The sequence below is a fragment of the Coregonus lavaretus genome (assembly GCF_964263955.1).
Source record: "Coregonus lavaretus genome assembly, contig: HAP1_SCAFFOLD_646, whole genome shotgun sequence".
Taxonomy (NCBI): domain Eukaryota; kingdom Metazoa; phylum Chordata; class Actinopteri; order Salmoniformes; family Salmonidae; genus Coregonus; species Coregonus lavaretus.
Genome location: NW_028166774.1, coordinates 110,001 through 131,036, shown reverse-complemented (window position 1 = coordinate 131,036; position 21,036 = coordinate 110,001). Strand labels below are relative to the sequence as shown.

At 43.6% G+C, this 21,036-nt stretch overlaps 1 protein-coding gene across 1 annotated transcript in view; it reads left to right on the top strand.

Moving 5' to 3' along the window:
* The first annotated feature begins 6,070 nt into the window (after nucleotides 1-6,070).
* Nucleotides 6,071-21,036, top strand: part of LOC311114317 (PDZ and LIM domain protein 7-like) — a 101,503-nt gene continuing 86,537 nt past the window's right edge. Inside the window, exons 1-2 of the mRNA XM_084189580.1 lie at nucleotides 6,071-6,095; nucleotides 16,319-16,417. Coding sequence (XP_084045706.1) covers nucleotides 16,322-16,417 — 96 coding nt within the window. The 5' untranslated portion in view covers nucleotides 6,071-6,095; nucleotides 16,319-16,321. The remainder of the gene's footprint in view (nucleotides 6,096-16,318; nucleotides 16,418-21,036) is intronic.

The window sequence follows — 21,036 nt, the reverse complement described above, 5'->3', positions numbered from 1 at the left end:
ACACAAAAAAAAAAATGTATGCACGCATGACTGTAAGTCGCTTTGGATAAAAGCGTCTGCTAAATGGCATATTATTACTTGACACCCTAGACCCAATTCAATTTCCATACCGCCCCAATAGGCCCACAGACGATGCAATCGCCATCGCACTGCACACTGCCCTATCCCATCTGGACAAGAGGAATACCTACGTCAGAATGCTGTTCATTGACTATAGCTCAGCATTCAACACCATAGTACCCTCCAAGCTCATCATTAAGCTCGGGGCCCTGGGTCTGAACCCCGCCCTGTGCAACTGGGTCCTGGATGTCCTGACGGGCCGCCCCCAGGTGGTGAAGTTAAGAAACAACACCTCCACTACGCTGATCCTCTACACTGGGGCCCCACAAGGGTGCGTGCTCAGCACCTCTCCTGTAACTCCCTGTTCACCCATGATTGCGTGGCCAAGCACGCCTCCAACTCAATCATCAAGTTTTCAGACAACACAACAGTAGTAGGCCTGATTACCAACAATGACGAGACCGCCTACAGGGAGGAGGTGAGAGCCCTGGTGAAGTGGTGCCAGGAAAATAACCTCTCCCTCCACTTCAACAAAACAAAGGATGTTATTGCGGGTGTAGTGAAATGCTTGTGTTCCTAGTTCCAACAGTGCAGTGGTATCTAACAATACACAACAATACACACAAATCTAAAAGTAAAAGAATGGAATTAAGAAATATATAAATATTAGGATGAGCAATTTCGGAATGGCATTGACTAAAATACAGTAGAATACAGTATATACAGTGCCTTGCAAAAGTATTCATCCCCCTTGGAGTTTTTCCAATGTTGTTGCATTACAACCTGTCATTTAAATTGATTTTTATTTGGATTTCATGTAATGGACATAAACAAAATAGTCAAAATTGGTGAAGTGAAATGAAAAAAATAACTTCTAAAAAATAAATAACGGAACAGTGGTGCGTGCATATGTATTCACCCCCTTTGCTATTTTTATTTATTTATTTCACCTTTATTTAACCAGGTAAGCCAGTTGAGAACAAGTTCTCATTTACAACTGCGACCTGGCCAAGATAAAGAAAAGCAGTGCGATAAAAACAACAACACAGAGTTACATATGGAATAAACAAAATGTACAGTCAAAAACACAATAGAAAATCTATATACAGTGGGGAAAAAATGTATTTAGTCAGCCACCAATTGTGCAAGTTCTCCCACTTAAAAAGATTAGAGAGGCCTGTAATTTTCATCATAGGTACACGTCAACTATGACAGACAAATTGAGAGAAAAAAAATCCAGAAAATCACATTGTAGGATTTTTAATGAATTTATTTGCAAATTATGGTGGAAAATAAGTATTTGGTGACCTATAAACAAGCAAGATTTCTGGCTCTCACAGACCTGTAACTTCTTCTTTAAGAGGCTCCTCTGTCCTCCACTCGTTACCTGTATTAATGGCACCTGTTTGAACTTGTTATCAGTATAAAAGACACCTGTCCACAACCTCAAACAGTCACACTCCAAACTCCACTATGGCCAAGACCAAAGAGCTGTCAAAGGACACCAGAATTAAAATTGTAGACCTGCACCAGGCTGGGAAGATTGAATCTGCAATAGGTAAGCAGCTTGGTTTGAAGAAATCAACTGTGGGAGCAATTATTAGGAAATGGAAGACATACAAGACCACTGATAATCTCCCTCGATCTGGGGCTCCACGCAAGATCTCACCCCGTGGGGTCAAAATGATCACAAGAACGGTGAGCAAAAATCCCAGAACCACATGGAGGGACCTAGTGAATGACCTGCAGAGAGCTGGGACCAAAGTAACAAAGCCTACCATCAGTAACACACTACACCGCCAGGGACTCAAATCCTTCAGTGCCAGATGTGTCCCCCTGCTTAAGCCAATACATGTCCATGTCCGTCTGAAGTTTGCTAGAGTGTATTTGGATGATCCAGAAGAGGATTGGGAGAATGTCATATGAAACCAAAATAGAACTTTTTGGTAAAAACTCAACTCGTCGTGTTTTGAGGACAAAGAATGCCGAGTTGCATCCAAAGAACACCATACCTACTGTGAGGCATGGGGGTGGAAACATCACGCTTTGGGGCTGTTTTTCTGCAAAGGGACCAGGACGACTGATCCGTGTAAAGGAAAGAATGAATGGGGCCATGTATCGTGAGATTTTGAGTGAAAACCTCCTTCCATCAGCAAGGGCATTGAAGATGAAACGTGGCTGGGTCTTTCAGCATGACAATGATCCCAAACACCGCCCGGGCAACGAAGGAGTGGCTTCGTAAGAAGCATTTCAAGGTCCTGGAGTGGCCTAGCCAGTCTCCAGATCTCAACCCCATAGAAAATCTTTGGAGGGAGTTGAATGTCCGTGTTGCCCAGCGACAGCCCCAAAACATCACTGCTCTAGAGGAGATCTGCATGGAGGAATGGGCCAAAATACCAGCAACAGTGTGTGAAAACCTTGTGAAGACTTACAGAAAACGTTTGACCTGTGTCATTGCCAACAAAGGGTATATAACAAAGTATTGAGAAACTTTTGTTATTGACCAAATACTTATTTTCCACCATAATTTGCAAATAAATTCATTAAAAATCCTACAATGTGATTTTCTGGATTATCTTTTCTCGATTTGTCTGTCAAGGGGTAGCATATGCTTTTTGCCAGTCTCAATAACAAGGGTTAGGCCTATATTCTCACATACCCCCTCAATTCAAGCCCTACTTTTAACCATAAGACATCTCCACAGAAATTGATAGGCTAACGATTGTAAGGTGACTGTGATTGTGTCTGTTGTTAAACCGGTAAACTTGTTGCAAACTGGGAACTCTGGGGGAAAAACGAGGTCAAATCATGACATCAGTGATTTTCAGGTCAGAAAGTCAGAGAAAGATGCCCAAGTTTCTGAATTGGAATTTCCGAGTTGGATGACCGTTCAAAACTATTTTCCCCAGTCGGAGCTCGAGTTCCCAGTTTTTTTTGAACGCGCTGAAGTCAGAAGTCAGAGATTGGCGAGTTCCCAGGTGTTTTGAACTAGAGACCTAGGCTACCTCTTATTTCTGACTTCAACAAAGAAGCCCTTGTGTCCATATTGATTTGAGAAATAGGCATATCTACATGGTAATGGTGGCTGGCTGCAAATCAACTACCCTAATACAGGTCCTGTGTAGCTCAGCTGGTAGAGCATGGCGCTTGCAACGCCAGGGTTGTAGGTTTGTTTCCCACAAAGGGCCAGTATGAAAAAAATGTATGCACTCACTAACTGTAAGTCGCTCTGGATAAGAGCGTCTGCTAAATGACTAAAATGTAAATGTTTTTATTGAGGTGATATGCCTATTTTAGCTAAATCGACAAATGAAATTAGATTACTCTGGCAATGAAAAATATATTTTTCAAAATCATGTACATGTAGATGTCATGTAGACGTTTGTAAGGTGTTCATGGTGAGGATAAACGTACAGGCAAACTGACAGGTGATATGAAGACATGAACACTGCCACCTACATGATGTGTAGGTGTCACGTGACATGAACGTGTCGCCAGTTTGATGGCTTGAAAAAAAAATACTTGTCTCCCTTGACAGTCCTTGTTAATTCATGGCGGGGTCTTATGGCGCTAGGAAGACATTAGGTGACTTGGTGAGAGGAATCAGTAGCTTCACTGGGCTGAATTTTGGCCTGAATCACACCCCATACATGTGACTTGCTGACGTTCCAGTAGAACGCTAGCAAGGGGAATGCATTGAATGAATGCTGGTTCAGAAGGGGATCGACAGTGCTCCTAACGTCCAGGTTGAGGAAGTTTAGTTTAGTTTTCGGCTGGTTTACTTGTTCGATTTACACATTTCTTTCAGATCTCGACTACAGTAGGCCGACACGATGTCCGGCGATCATCATAATGACAAGGAGGTAGGATGATGGGGAAAAACTGTATTCTAACTTATAAACGCAACTAGCGATTTCTACATGGGATCCATGGAAGTTTGTTGTAGCCAAGTCTGTGAAACATACCCTTGTCTGACGCTAGACTGTATAACGTTACAATGAAAAAAAAAGTATGCTATTGAAGTTGCTGTTTTCCGTTTACTTGAAAGTAAGATATTTTGCTGTTTTTCCTGGTGGAATAAAACGTTCGCTGCGGCCACATAGCGGTGTAGACCTCGAAGTGGGTCTAGTCTTGATCCTGCAGCCCTTCCTCTTTCTTATCACATTCCACAATATTAACGGGGGGAAGGGGGGGGGGGTACACAACTCAATATTAGGAAGGTGTTCCTAATGTTTAGTATACTCAGTGTGTTTCCAAGTGAATGCTGGTCTTTTTTCATGTATCAAAATGAAGATACCCCTTTTGCCCTCAGAACAGCCTCATTTCATCGGTTCTCATCGGGGCATGGACTCTACAAGGTGTCGAAAGCGTTCCACGGGGATGCTGGCCCATGTTGACTCCTATGCTTCCCACAGTTGTGAAGTTGGCTGGATGTCCTTCGGGTGGAACATTCATTCTCAAAGGCACTTAAATGTGTTCCCTCTGAATGGCACACATACACAATCCATGCCTCAATTGTCCGGAGGCTTAAACCTGTCTCCTCCCCTTCATCTTCACTGATTTTTAAGTGGATTTAACAAGTGACATCAATAAGAGATCATAGCTTTCACCTGGTCAATCTATGGCAATGTTTTGTAATTTGCAATTGAAGCTTTGTTTTAATTCTGTTTAACTCGAACTTTTCATTTTGATTCACGGGTGTAGGCTACATAAATATTATTTGGTGTATTGCATTATATGAACAATTCTTGATTTAGCTAAAGATGGTATTGCAGTATTTATTGACAGGACCTCCTGAACCTGCTATTCTGGCTTCTCTTCTAGACTTTCATTTAAGTGTGTCTATGGTCATGGAGGCAACTACTGGAGAGGCCTAGTGACAGGATTCTCTAATTGTTACCATCCCTTTTTAGTTTTTCTTGTTTTGTTTGTGTGACTTTTCACACATTACCTCAGTCTAGATTGAACACCTATTTTAGATATGTAGGATACTAGGCCGCGGAGAGCCAAGCTTGCTGAGGTCTATATGAACACACTACCAGGAGATATTTCAGACAGGGCAGATAGCATTTTCTAATAGCAGCAGCTCATTGGGGTTGACTTGGTTTACGGTAGCGATCAGTACATCATTATTTTTTATTTATTTTTGCCATTTAGCAGACACTTTTATCCAAAGCGACTTACAGTCAGGTGTGCATACATTTTGACGTATGGGTGGTCCCGGGGATCGAACCCACTACCCTGGCGTTACAAGCGCCATGCTCTACCAATTGAGCTACAGAGGACCACACTTAAGTACATGTAGCCTACACATTCTCAATTCTTTGGATTTACTTTGAAACATAAATCAAAGTAACTTTTTCACTGCATAAAGGAAAAGTCCAACCAGATCTGTCTTTTGATGTCCTATATCCTAATTGCTGGTTTGGTTGAGGTTATAATGTACTGAGCTGTACTTCATGCCCTCTGGAAGGAATGTGGTCCTCAGTGGTTTTCACTTCACCTTCTTCTTCGTCACTTAGGTTCTTCTCTACTCTTCCTCTGTGATTCCTCCCGTTCGAAATATCTTTTTGGCTTTTATGTGCGAAGCGGGTTGCCAGATAAAGTGTAGTTGATGTTCCCTCTCTCTCCTGCTCCTTCTCTGTTGTCCCCTCCCCTCCCCTCCCCTCCTCCCCTCCTCCCCTCCCCTCCCCTCCTCCCCTCCCCTCCTCCCCTCCCCTCCCCTCCCCTCCCCTCCCCTCCCCTCCCCTCCCCTCTCCTCCTCCCCTCCCCTCTCTGTGACTCATGTGGGTGTAGGGCTGAAATAGTTTGGTGTAGTTTTACATTCCTTATATAGGTCTCTGAGGAGAGGAGGGGGGGGGAGGAGTGTGGTGTGGTGGAGAGGGCTTGCCTAGCCGTGTCACCAGGAGGGAGGAGGGCCTTGCTCTGCCAACAGGGAGGGAGAAGAGTCAGCCCAGCCTGCGTCAGTACTGTAGCACCCAGCACTCCTGTAGTTTTCTGACAGCTTTGGGTTACCAGGAGGGCCTCAGGACAAGGTACGTTTGCATTGCAGGTAGCTCTGTGTCATGGTGAGGTTTTTGGATACCTTGGAGGAGGGAGGGGTGGGGTAGGAGGGGGGGGAGGTTAGCAGTAGGCTTGTAACTCATTCGGCGAGAGCAGCAAGTGTCATGGCCTAAGGTCTCAGGTTGTCCTTGGTTCTTAAAATGACTTGGGTTGTTATGTGTTGTGCTGTCTGTGAGCGAAGGCAATGTGCTGTACCAATGTAATAAAGCCTATATTACTTTGCCAGGTGCGTTTAGAGTTCCTCTTGTCGTGTTAGTCATTGCGTACCTTTTAGAGAGCCATTTATAACTTGTCAGAAATGTCCAGATCAACTGGCCCACTTTTTTTATTTAGATTTTTGATCCTATAGATATTGTTGTCCCCCTTGTGGAAAAAGTTTGGGCACCGAACAGTGTGTTGGAACCCACTGGTGGGTCGTGGCGGATTCGGAACCCACTGGTGGGTCGTGGCGGATTCGGAACCCACTGGTGGGTCGTGGCGGATTCGGAACCCACTGGTGGGTCGTGGCGGATTCGGAACCCACTGGTGGGTCGTGGCGGATTCCCTCCTTTTTTGTCCCTGTTAAAAGTCCCGACGAAGGGTGGATTTACATTAGTAAAATATGTCTAGTGAGATGTATATATATCTCTCTTCAACATCAGATTTGCAACTTTTCTGTTTACACTATCCTTGGATGTGGTGTGGTCAAAGTCACATTCCTCCTTTTATGTGGGTTCGTAGCCCCCCGTGTAGCTCAGTTGGTAGAGCATGGCGCTTGCAACGCCAGGGTTGTGGGTTCGTTTCCCACGGGGGGGGGGGGGGCAGTATGAAAATGTATGCGCTCACTAACTCTGGATAAGAGCGTCTGCTAAATGACAAAAAATATCAAATGTAAATGTGAGTGCAGCTATTATCCTATTGTAAATATAGTATATAGACAAACAAAATAAGAATAGAAATTCAAACTATAGAGGAGCTTCTCATCTAAACCGTGTTGCACACTTGATTTAATGCAATGATTCACAAATGGGTGGATATTTTTATACACCTTTTTAATTTTCAATTTGGCTAGCAGAGCAAAAATGCTGTCTACTGGTGTTAAGTTAAGGCAATTCTTGCAGGGACGTGTGGTGTGGTGTGGGAGAGAGGTTGTCTTTACGCCGCGGGGGGGGGGGGGGGGGGGATGTGGTGTAGACCTCTGTCTACCTCAGTAGGTGGTGTGGGAGACATCTCTTTTTAAAGGGGGGGTGGTATGTGGTGTAGACCTCTGTCTACCTCAGTAGGTGGTGTGGGAGACATCTCTTTTTAAAGAGAGATTTGAATCTAGATCCGTGTCTTTACACTACACAAGGATCTCTCCTGGACCTCGTTCGTGTGATCAAAGTAGTGTAAAGAGGCGCTAACTGACTACTGGCTCGGTGACATGCAAACTGTCAACCTGAGAATGTGTTAAATGGGTCCCAGTGATTTAAAAACATCTGATTCAACTAATCAGCAAGGGTTTATTGTTGGTGTTCATAGATGCTGTGTGTGAACCTGCTGCATGTCCCGAAGGAGGGCTGGTTTTGGGGAAACACTGTTTGTGTCCTAAATAGTATCCTATTCTCTACATAGTGCGCTACCTTTCACATAGGGCGCTGGTCAAAAGTAGTGCACTATAAAGGAAATGGGGTGCCATTTGGGAAGCAACCTGTGTGGATGAGGGAACTCTCTGTGGTGGTGGTCTGCTGCCAATCCCATCCATACTAACTCTGCTCAGAGAAACTGGCCTTGCTTCTAGGATCTACGCAAGGGTTCTGCTGCATTTTTTAAATGCCGTTTTTAAATCCTGAGAGCATGTAGCTGAAACGTTCACTCAAACTTTTGGCCACTTTATGACTTTTTGTAAACTATTTGGCGTTTTGAGTCTAAGCAGCTTTCCCGCTCAGGGCTCTAACAGTGCGACCAATTTTAAACCAGGGGATGTGTGATGTGATTGGGTAATGAAAACCAGAAACAGGTGGACCAATCAGGTGGTGCAATCAGGAGGAGTGTCCACTGATTGGTCCACCTCAGCAATCAGCAGATGAACTGACGACTGACAGGTGGGACACACCAACGACCACCAATCAGGAACACGAGGGACACCTGTGAAATAGGGCAGAAGGAGAGGGAAAAACACAAATACACATACAGGATACCCGATATCCGTAACACACATCAATTAACTCATGCCAGCAGTAAAATAAGATTTAACAAAAACAGATAAAAAATACCTTATGGAACAGCGGGGACTGTGAAGCAACACAAACAGACACATGCATACACACACACGATAACATACACACTATACACACACGTACACATGGATGTTGTGTTATAGATATGTGGTAGTAGAGTAGAGGCCTGAGGGAACACACTTAATATGTTGTGAATGTATTGTAATTGCCTTCATTTTGTTGGACTCCAGGAAGACCAGCTGCTGCCCTGGCAGGAACTAATGGGGATCCATAATAAACCCCAGGAAGAGTAGCTGCTGCCTTGGCAGGAACTAAAGGGGATCCAAAACAAAATACAAATACAGTGCGGCTACAAAAATTGTTGCAATGATTACTTCACTGTACCGCAGCCCCGGAGTGGGAGACACTGAGCGCAGATTCATGCACCGTTACCTCAAATATTTTTCATTTGTGCTCTTACATTTTATTTTCTACACACTATAACCCTCTCTCCTCTTTGCTCCTTGTAAAACAAAATTAAATAAAAGTATATTTTTTGAAAAGTTCTATAATCCTGTCCAGGAGATCTCCTCTATAGCGGTGGTTGTCAAACCTCTCCTCGGGGACCCTCAGACGTTTTCACCGTTTTTGTTGTAGCGCTGAACTAGCTATTCAAGAGCTTGATGATTAGTTGACTAGTTGAATGAGGTGTGCTGGTTCTGGAATAGATCAGTTACATGGTTTGACAACCTCTGCTCTGTAGGCCATGAATGTGATGACTGTGTAACCCTCAACCACCCGCCACCATGGGGCTTCAGACTGCTCTATATCAGATAACTAACCCAGTGTATAACACTCTCTCCTCTCCTCTATAGAACGTGTGTGTGTGTGTGGTGTGTGGTGTGGTGTGTGTGTGGTGTGTGTGTGTGTGTGTGTGTGTGTGTGTGTGTGTGTGGTGTGTGTGTGTGGTGTGTGTGTGGTGTGTGTGTGTGTGTGTGTGGTGTGTGGTGTGTGGTGTGTGTGTGGTGTGTGGTGTTTGGCGTGTGTGTGTGTGTGTGCGCGTATGTAACCCTCTCTCTGCTATTGGCCATGAAAATACACTACCGTTCAAAAGTCTGGGGTCATTTAGAAATGTCCTTGTTTTCCATGAAATGAGTTTGAATAGGAAATATAGCAAGATGCATAGGAAATGTAGTCATTGACAAGGTTAGAAATAATGATTTTTAATAGAAATAATAATTGTGTCCTTTCGTCAAAGAATCCTCTATTTGCAGCAATTACAGCCTTGCAGACCTTTGGCATTCTAGTTGTCAATTTGTTGAGGTAATCTGAAGAGATTTCACCCCATGCTTCCTGAAGCACCTCCCATAAATTGGATTGGCCTGATGGGCACTCTTTACGTACCATACGATCAAGCTGTGTCACGTATTCTACCGAGGCTGCCCCTCCTCCTTGCTCGGGCAGGCTTCGGCGTTCGTCGTCACCGGAATACTAGCTACTGCCGATCTATGTTCTATGTTCTACCTGTTGTGGTCTGATTGTCTCACACCTGTTTCCCATCATGTGATTTCTCCTTCCCTATTTAACCCGGTGGCTCCCATTTGTGTTTTGTGAGTGTTTGTTTTTCGTTTCGTGTGTCGTTTGGTGAGCGGGTTTGTTCCTCCCTGTGTGGAGGTATTTTGTATTGGTTTCTTTACTTATTCAGTAAAGTACGTTTTCATTGAGTTCTGTGTCCTGCGCCTGACTTCGATCCACCGCATTACACTGACACTGGTGACAAGCTGCTCCCACAACAGCTCAATAGGGTTGAGATCTGGTGACTGTGCTGGCCACTCCATTATAGACAGAATACCAGCTGACTGCTTCTTCCGTAAATAGTTCTTGCATAGTTTGGAGCTGTGCTTTGGGTCATTGTCCTGTTGTAGGAGGAAATTGGTTCCAATCAAGCGCCGTCCACAGGGTATGGCATGGCGTTGCAAAATGGAGTGATAGCCTTCCTTCTTCAAGATCCCTTTTACCCTGTACAAATCTCCCACTTTACCACCACCAAAGCACCCCCAGACCATCACATTGCCTCCACCATGCTTGACAGATGGCATCAAGCACTCCTCCAGCATCTATTCATTTGGTCTGCGTCTCACAAATGTTCTTCTTTGTGATCCGAACACCTCAAACTTCGATTCGTCTGTCCATAACACTTTTTCCAATCTTCCTCTGTCCAGTGTCTGTGTTCTTTTGCCCATCTTAATCTTTTATTTTTATTGGCCAGTCTGAGATATGGCTTTTTCTTTACAACTCTGCCTAGGTCAGCATCCCAGAGTCGCCTCTTCACTGTTGACGTTGAGACTGGTGTTTTGCGGGTACTATTTAATGAAGCTGCCAGTTGAGGACCTGTGAGGCGTCTGTTTCTCAAACTAGACACTCTAATGTATTTGTCCTCTTTCTCAGTTGTGCACCGGGGCCTCCCACTCCTCTTTCTATTCTGGTTAGAGCCAGTTTGCGCTGTTCTGTGAAGGGAGTAGTACACAGCATTGTACGAGATCTTCAGTTTCTTGGCAATTTCTCGCATGGAATAGCCTTCATTTCTCAGAACAAGAATAGACTGACGAGTTTCAGATGAAAGTTCTTTGTTTCTGGACATTTTGATTCTGTAATCGAACCCACAATTGCTGATGCTCCAGATACTCAACTAGTCTCAAGAAGGCCAGTTTTATTGCTTCTTTAATCAGCACAACAGTTTTCAGCTGTGCTAACATAATTGCAAAAGGGTTTTCTAAATATAAATTAGCCTTTTTAAAATGATAAACTTGGATTAGCAAACACAACGTGCCATTGGAACACAGGACTGATTGTTGCTGATAATGGGCCTCTGTACGCCTATGTAGATATCCCATTAAAAATCAGCCGTTTCCAGCTACAATAGCCATTTTACAACATTAACAATGTCTACACTGTATTTCTGATCAATTTGATGTTATTTTAATGGACCAAAAAATTGCTTTTCTTTCAAAAACAAGGACATTTCTAAGTGACCCCAAACTTTTGAACGGTAGTGTATATGACCCTCTCTCCTCTATAGGCCATGAATATATACATGTACAGTGCATTCGGAAAGTATTCAGACCCCTTTACTTTTTCCACATTTTGTTACTTTACAGCCTTATTCTACAATTTATTAAATTATTTTTTCCCCCTCATCAATCTACACACAATACCCCATAATGACAAAGTGAAAACAGGTTTTTAGATTTTTTTGTTGTTGCAAATTTAGAATACAAAAACAACAGATACCTTATTTACATAAGTATTCAGACCCTTTGCTATGAGAATCGAAATTGAGCTCAGGTGCATGCTGTTTCCATTGATCATCCTTGAGATGTTTCTACAACTTGATTGGAGTCCACTTGTGGTAAATTCAATTGATTGGACATGATTTGGAAAGGCACACACCTGTCTATATAAGGTCCCACAGTTGACAGTGCATGTCAGAGCAAAAACCAAGCCATGACGTCGAAGGAATTGACAGTAGAGCTCCGAGACAGAATTGTGTCGAGGCACAGATCTGGGGAAGGGTACCAAAACATTTCTGCAGCAGTCTTAAATGGAAGAAGTTTGGAACCACCAAGACTCTTCCTAGAGCTGGCCGCCCGGCCAAACTGAGCAATCGGAGGAGAATGGCCTTGGTCAGGGAGGTGACTAAGAACCCGATGGTCACTCTGACAGAGTTCCAGAGTTCCTCTGTGGAGATGGGAGAAACTTCCAGAAGGACAACCATCTCTGCAGCACTCCACCAATCAGGCCTTTATGGTAGAGTGGCCAGACAGAAGCCACTCCTCAGTAAAAGGCACATGACAGGCCGCTTGGAGTTTGCCAAAAGGCACCTAAAGGACTCTCAGACCATGAGAAACAAGATTCTCTGGTCTGATGAAACCAAGATTGAACTCTTTGGGCTGAATGCCAAGCGTCACGTCTGGAGGAAACCTGGCACCATCCCTACGGTGAAGCATGGTGGTGGCTAGGGCTGTTGCGTTGACCGTATTACCACCACACCGGCGGTCATTAGTCATGAAGGCAGTCAAACTCCATGTAACCGTTTAGTCACGGTAATTAGGCTTCTCCGAGGTCTGATGCTGCTGATGGTCATTAGTAGCCTACCAAACTTGCTAACTGCCTGGTACTCAGCACTCTATTGTCCCTCTAATCACTCTGATATCAATGCAAATGTAGTCGAAAATCGAATCAAACACTTCATGAGAGCCCATGAGCTCATGTTGCGCAACATTTCTATAGGCTATGGAATTGCGTGAGAAAACAGAGTGATGGCCTCTATTAAAAAGAGGAGGATCCCATCAGCTTTCTAAAGGCTAGGACTACTATATTTATTTCTCAACTTTCCTAATATTAAGCACATTGCTTATCTTTACAACAGGAGTATAGCCTACCTGGCTGGCATGAAAATGAACCACGGGGAAAACGTCCTCCATTCACTATTTAAGTGCAGAGATGACATATATTTTTTCCCGCTGCCCCTGTTTCGAGACAGCTGCATGATAATGGTCCATTGAAAATCAAAACAGATTTCACACACATTATTTAGTAAATGTAAAGACAAGATTAAATCAAGAATAGTCTGATGGGTGACAATATTAGCCTATCACTTGTGAATTATATATTATCACTTGTGAATGATGCCCAGCATAAGAAACAGCATTATTTTTCTCGACTTTTTGGAATCATAGTCGCACACCTCATGTAGCCTAGCCCATAGGCCTATATGTTTTGATAAGGTTTGTATCACAACTAAAGTGGCCAAATAACTTCTTAAAATGAAGCACATTAATCCGCTTTACAAGGGGTTTAGAACCTAACTGGCATACATAAGCAGCGGGTGAGTTTCAAGTTTGGGGAAGATAACTTTCACCATAAAAATGCACCTTTTATAATAAAAGCATTACATGCATAATCGCATTTGCGGTCACTTTTGATAATGGTGTTTTCCTGCTAATGGAACATTCTCGCTTATAGCCTACTGCCATGTGTGAGCATTGTAAAAATAGCCTAATAGTTTATCAACATTTTAAGCTAAACGTTGTGTCAGCCACATTGCGTAAAACATGTTTTTTTGATGCTAGTGTTTGTATTAATTTGGGATCTATCGCGTCCCACAGCTGTCCCAAACTATGTTTGGAATATTTATTTCTTGCACAGAATAGAACAGGTCAACTGTTGTACTATGGGGGATAGTAGATTGACATAGGCTAGTGCTTTGGCTGTTCGTTAGGCCGACTCATCTTGTTGGCTGACGAAAAGTACATGTGGACAGTTCTTCCAACATCTTCAAATGCACCTCGGAATTGGATAAGAACGCGCGCAGTTGCGACAAATGTCCACCGGTCTAATGTCCATTGCTCGTGTTTCTTGGCCCAAGCAAGTCTCTTCTTCTTGTTGGTGTCCTTTAGTAGTGGTTTCTTTGCAGCAATTCGACCATTAAGGCCTGATTCACACAGTCCCCTCTGAACAGTTGATGTTGAGATGTGTCTGTGACTTGAACTCTGTGAAGCATTTATATGGGCTGCAATTTCTGAGCCTGGTAACTCTAATGAACTTATCCTCTGCAGCAGAGGTAACTCTGGGTCTTCCTTTCCTGTGGTGGTCCTCATGAGAGCCAGTTTCATCATAGCGCTTGATGGTTTTTGCGACTGCACTTTAAGAAACTTTCAAAGTTCTTGAAATGTTCCAGATTGACTCACCTTCATGTCTTAAAGTAATGATGGACTGTCGTTTCTTTTTGCTTATTTGCTCTGTTCTTGCCATAATATGGACTTGGTCTTTTACCAAAAGGGCTTTCTTCTGTATACCCACCCCTACCTTGTCACAGCACAACTGATTGGCTCAAACGCATTAAGAAGGAAAATATTCCTCAAATTAACATTTAAGAATGCACACCTGTTAATTTAAATGCATTCCAGGTGACTACCTCATGAAGCTGGTTGAGAGAATGCCAAGAGTGTGCAAATCTGTCATCAAGGCAAAGGGTGGCTATTTGAAGAATCTCAAATATAAAATATATTTTGATTTGTTTAACACTTTTTTGGTTACTACATGATTCCATATGTGTTATTTCATAGTTTTGATGTCTTCACTATTATTCTACAATGTATAAAATAGTAAAAATAAAGACAAACCCTTGAATGAGTAGGTGTGTCCAAACTAATATATATATATATATATATATATATATATATATATATATATATATATATATATATATATATATATATATATATATATATATAATATACAGTGGGGAGAACAAGTATTTGATACACTGCCAATTTTGCAGGTTTTCCTACTTACGAAGCATGTAGAGGGCTGTAATTTTTTATCATAGGTACACTTCAACTGTGAGAGACGGAATCTAAAACCAAAAATCCAGAATCACATTGTATGATTTTTAAGTAATTAATTTGCATTTTATTGCATGACATAAGTATTTGATACATCAGAAAAGCAGAACTTAATATTTGGTACAGAAACCTTTTGTTTGCAATTACAGAGATCATACATTTCCTGTAGGTCTTGACTAGGTTTGCACACACTGCAGCAGGGATTTTGGCCCACTCCTCCATACAGACCTTCTCCAGATCCTTCAGGTTGGTGGGCAATACGGACTTTCAGCTCCCTCCAAAGATGTTCTATTGGGTTCAGGTCTGGAGACTTGCTAGGCCACTCCAGGACCTTGAGATGCTTCTTACGGAGCCACTCCTTAGTTTCCCTAGCTGTGTGTTTCGGGTCGTTGTCATGCTGGAAGACCCAGCCACGACCCATCTTCAATGCTCTTACTGAGGGAAGGAGGTTGTTGGCCAAGATCTCGCGATACATGGCCCCATCCATCCTCCCCTCAATACGGTGCAGTCGTCCTGTCCCCTTTGCAGAAAAGCATCCCCAAAGAATGATGTTTCCACCTCCATGCTTCACGGTTGGGATGGTGTTCTTGGGGTTGTACTCATCCTTCTTCTTCCTCCTAAACACGGCGAGTGGAGTTTAGACTAAAAAGCTCTATTTTTGTCTCATCAGACCACATGACCTTCTCCCATTCCTCCTCTGGATCATCCAGAAGGTCATTGGCAAACTTCAGACGGGCCTGGACATGTGCTGGCTTGAGCAGGGGGACCTTGCGTGCGCTGCAGGATTTTAATCCATGACGGCTTAGTGTGTTACTAATGGTTTTCTTTGAGACTGTGGTCCCAGCTCTCTTCAGGTCATTGACCAGGTCCTGCCATGTAGTTCTGGGCTGATCCCTCACCTTCCTCATGATCATTGATGCCCCACAAGGTGAGATCTTGCATGGAGCCCCAGACCGAGGGTGATTGACCGTCATCTTGAACTTCTTCCATTTTCTAATAATTGCGCCAACAGTTGTTGCCTTCTCACCAAGCTGCTTGCCTATTGTCCTGTAGCCCATCCCAGCCTTGTGCAGGTCTACAATTTTATCCCTGATGTCCTTACACAGCTCTCTGGTCTTGGCCATTGTGGAGAGGTTGGAGTCTGTTTGATTGAGTGTGTGGACAGGTGTCTTTTATACAGGTAACGAGTTCAAACAGGTGCAGTTAATACAGGTAATGAGTGGAGAACAGGAGGGCTTCTTAAAGAAAAACTAACAGGTCTGTGAGAGCCGGAATTCTTACTGGTTGGTAGGTGATCAAATACTTATGTCATGCAATAAAATGCAAATTAATTACTTAAAAATCATACAATGTGATTTTCTGGATTTTTATTTTAGATTCTGTCTCTCACAGTTGAAGTGTACCTATGATAAAAATTACAGACCTCTACATGCGTTGTAAGTAGCAAAATCGGCAGTGTATCAAATATTGGTCTCCCCACTGTATGTATGTATGTATATGTGTGTGTGTGTATATATGTATATATGTATATATATATATATATATATAACCCTCTCTCTCCTCTATAGGCTATGAATATATATAACTCTGTCTCCTCTCTCTCCTCTATAGGCTATGAATATATACTGTATAACCCTCAACGGACCAGCACCATGGGGCTTCAGACTTCAGGGGGGGAAGGACTTCAGCATGCCCCTCACTGTGTCCAGGGTGAGCTTCATCTGTGTACCGTATTTTACCTTATACCGGTTTGGGTCTTTACCTTCTGTAACGGTATTTCGTTTTTCTAGTTTGAGTCGGCCCTCTCACTAAGCCCCACCCCCTGTCACCTAAGGAGGCGGTGGTTGTTGCTCGACCACGAGAGATCCTCTGCCGTCCGTTCACTCTTCGGTCTGCATGGTCAATGCAGCAGATGCAACAATATGTTGTTGATTGATGACAACGATGCAGCTTTCCACTTTGCTTCTTAATGTAAATCCACTAGCGTTCTGTAATTAATTACGCTGTTAGTTTGTATCTTACTCTTTGCAAAAAGCAAATTTGTCTTTTCTAAGCAAGTCGCTAAAATAAGTTGTTAGCCGCTAATGCTAATCGCTAGTTAGCTGGCTAGCTAATAAATGTACTGAGTCAGAGCCAACGTAGCTAGCTAATACAGCTGGTGTCACCATGTTATCTGTGTAACAGTATCTTCTAAATCGGCAAAGCATGAATATTAGCTACATGAAGTAAGAGAAAACAAAGAATATAGGATCCCGCTCCCCTGGGAAACACTGAACAACACTTTGGTTGATGCCCTGTCACAATAACACTTCTATAAGGATCCTATTAGTATTCTAAGTTTATGAACGCCTTCCTGGCTTTTTCATTCGTTGTCATGTCAACCAACACTGTGTTCAAGATGATCACTATAACATTCTAACTAGTATACTGTATAGGGAATAGGGTGCCATTTTGGGATGTACACAATGTGTATGATATCAGGAGTGTCTTGAGTTGCTCCACTTCTCTCTCTCCTCACAAGGACATCTTGTGGGTTGTTTATCTTATGAACAACTTGTCACTGTATTAGATCACTGTGTCTTAGCTAAATACATTGTTCTTAGCTGAATGGTTTCTCTGGTTGTTCAATAGCCAGTCGTTCATGAACTTAGTGACTCATGGTTTCCAGCCCTTATGACTTTGCCTAACGGTCAGTCTGCCTGTATATAAACAAACACAAACGCACGCACACACGCACGCACACACGCACACACACACACACGCACACACACACACTCAAAGGTCTGTGTGTGTATTCCTGTGATGGAGGGAGCAGTTAAACCAGCCTGTCAGTACGCCTGTCACTGTGGCTCTTTCTCTCTCTCTCTCTCGCTCGCCCTCGCTCGCCCTCTCTCTCTCTCTCTCGCCCTCTCTCTCTCGCTCGCCCTCGCGCCCTCGCTCGCCCTCTTCCTCTCGCTCCCTCGCTCGCCCTCTCTCTCTCGCTCGCCCTCTCTCTCTCTCTCGCTTGCCATCTCTCGCTCGCCCTCTCTCTCGCTCGCCCTCTCTCTCGCTCGCCCTCTCTGTCGCTCGCCCTCTCTCTCGCTCGCCCTCTCTCCCTCTCTCGCTCGCCCTCTATCTCGCCCTCCCTCTCTCTCGCTCGCCCTCTCTCGCTCGCCCTCTCTCTCTCGCTCGCCCTCTATCTCGCCCTCCCTCTCTCTCGCTCGATCTCTATCTCGCCCTCCCTCTCTCTCGCTCGATCTCTATCTCGCCCTCCCTCTCTCTCGCTCGCCCTCTCTCGCTCGCCCTCTCTCTCTCGCTCGCCCTCTCTCTCTCGCTCGCCCTCTATCTCACCCTCCCTCTCTCTCGCTCGCCCTCTCTCGATTCGCCCTCTCACTCGCCCTCTCGCTGGCCCTCACTCCGTACCATCCATATCATAACAGATCTGTGACAGGACAGAATTGTTTCATCCTTACAAACAGACAAGACCAAACGGAGACTTTATCTAACCCCATTTAGTCCATTGTTTGGTCGATAGGCTGTTGGTCAACCAAGATTCCTTTTTTTGTCAAGCAGTCGCAAGTAGATTTGTTTCTGTTAATGCATTCAATGTATTATTATTATTATTATTATTATTATTATTATTATTATTATTATTACAACAGTCATTTACCGTTCTCATTGTCGGAGAGGACACAGAGCTCACAACCTATGCTACACTTTAGCAACAAGGGTTTTCCTTTGTTTTTACTATTTTCTACATTGTAGAATAATAGTGAAGACATCAAAACTATGAAATAACACATATGGAATCATGTAGTATCCAAAAAAGTGTTCAACAAATCAAAATATATTTTATATTTTGAGATTCTTCAAATAGCCACCCTTTGCCTTGATGACAGTTTTGCACACTCTTGGCATTCTCTCAACCAGCTTCACCTGGAATGCTTTTCCAACGGTCTTGAAGGAGTTCCCACATATGCTGAGCACTTGTTGGCTGCTTTTCCTTCACTCTGCTGTCTGACTCATCTCAAACCATCTCAATTGGGATGGGGTCGGGGGATTGGGGAGGCCAGGTCATCTGATGCAGCACTCCATCACTCTCCTTCTTGGTAAAATAGCCCTTACACAGCCTGGAGGTGTGTTGGGTCATTGTCCTGTTGAAAAACAAATGATAGTCCCACTAAGCCCAAACCAGATGGGATGGCGTATCGCTACAGAATGCTGTGGTAGCCATGCTGGTTAAGTGTGCCTTGAATTCTAAATAAATCACAGACAGTGTTACCAGCAAAGCAGCTCCACACCATAACACCTCCTCCTCCATGCTTTACGGTGGGAACCACACATGGAGAGATCATCCGTTCACCCACACCGCAGCTCACAAAGACACGGCGGTTGGAACCAAAAATGTCAAATTTGGACTCCAGACCAAAGGACACATTTCCACCGGTCTAATGTCCATTGCTCGTGTTTCTTGGCACAAGCAGGTCTCTTCTTATTATTGGTGTCCTTTAGTAGTGGTTTCTTTGCAGCAATTCGACCATGAAGGCCTGATTCACACAGTCCCCTCTGAACAATTGATGTTGAGATGTGTCTGTGACTTCAACTCTAAAGCATTTATTTGGGCTGCAATTTCTGAGGCTGGTAACTCTAATGAACTTATCCTCTGCAGCAGAGGTAGCTTGATGGTTTTTGCACTTGAAGAAACGTTCAAAGTTCTTGAAATGTTCAATATTGATGGACTGTCGTTTTTTAAAGTAATTATGGACTGTCGTTTCTCTTTGCTTATTTGAGCTGTTCTTGCCATAATATGGACTTGGTCTTTTACCAAATAGGACTATCTTCTGTATACCCCCCCTACCTTGTCACAACACAACTGATTGGCTCAAACGCATTAAGAAGGAAATAAATTCCACAAATTAACTTTTAAGAAGGCACACCTGTTAATTGTAATCCATTCCAGGTGACTACCTCATGGAGCTGGTTGAGAGAATGCCAAGCGTGTGCAAAACTGTCATCAAGGCAATAGTACAAATAAAGAAAAACCCAGTGCACAAAGCGAGGTCCATACAGAAATGGTTTGTTGAGATCGATGTGGAAGAACATGATTGGCCTGCACAGAGCCCTGACCTCAACCCAATCGAACACCTTTGGGATGAATTGGGACGAGCCAGGCCTAATCACCCAACATCAGTGCCCGACCTCACTAATGCGCTTGTGGCTGAATGGAAGCAAGTCCCCGCAGCAATGTTCCAACATCTAGTGGAAAGCCTTCCCAGAAGAGTGGAGGCTGTTATAGCAGCAAAGGGGGGACCAACTCCATATTAATGCCCATGATTATGGAATGAGATGTTCGACGAGCAGGTGTCCACATACTTCTGGTCATGTAGTGTAGTCTAGTGGATGTGTGTGAATTTGATTAGAATAAATTGGTTACAGCTCACTCTAAACAAACACATTTGACCTCTATCTTACTATAAAAGCCTGTATATTAGAATGGAAACTTAATAACTGCTTAGAGGTTGGTGTATGGATGACTAATGGTTGGGTTGGTAATGGTATACCTACCATGTTTGTGACAGTATAGTGAATCAGATATGTTATACTGCAGGTATTCTCAGCCTGAGTTCCCACAGGTATCTGATCTGTATCATACATGACTGGTCTCTGAATTAATTAATGACACAGGTGTCCATATCCAGACAGACCTGTTTCAGTAGGTTTACGTCACCTTGATGGGCTGTTTGCAGACATGGAGACTGACATACAGGAGTACGGTCATACTAACAGGACTGACATACAGGAGTACGGTCATACTAACAGGACTGACATACAGGAGTACAGTCATACTAACAGGACTGACATACAGGAGTACGGTCATACTAACAGGACTGACATACAGGAGTACAGTCATACTAACAGGACTGACATACAGGAGTACGGTCATACTAACAGGACTGACATACAGGGGTACGGTCATACTAACAGGACTGACATACAGGGGTACGGTCATACTAACAGGACTGACATACAGGGGTACGGTCATACTAACAGGACTGACATACAGGGGTATGGTCATACTAACAGGACTGACATACAGGGGTACGGTCATACTAACAGGACTGACATACAGGAGTACAGTCATACTAACAGGACTGACATACAGGAGTACGGTCATACTAACAGGACTGACATACAGGGGTACGGTCATACTAACAGGACTGACATACAGGAGTACGGTCATACTAACAGGACTGACATACAGGGGTACGGTCATACTAACAGGACTGACATACAGGAGTACGGTCATACTAACAGGACTGACATACAGGAGTACGGTCATACTAACAGGA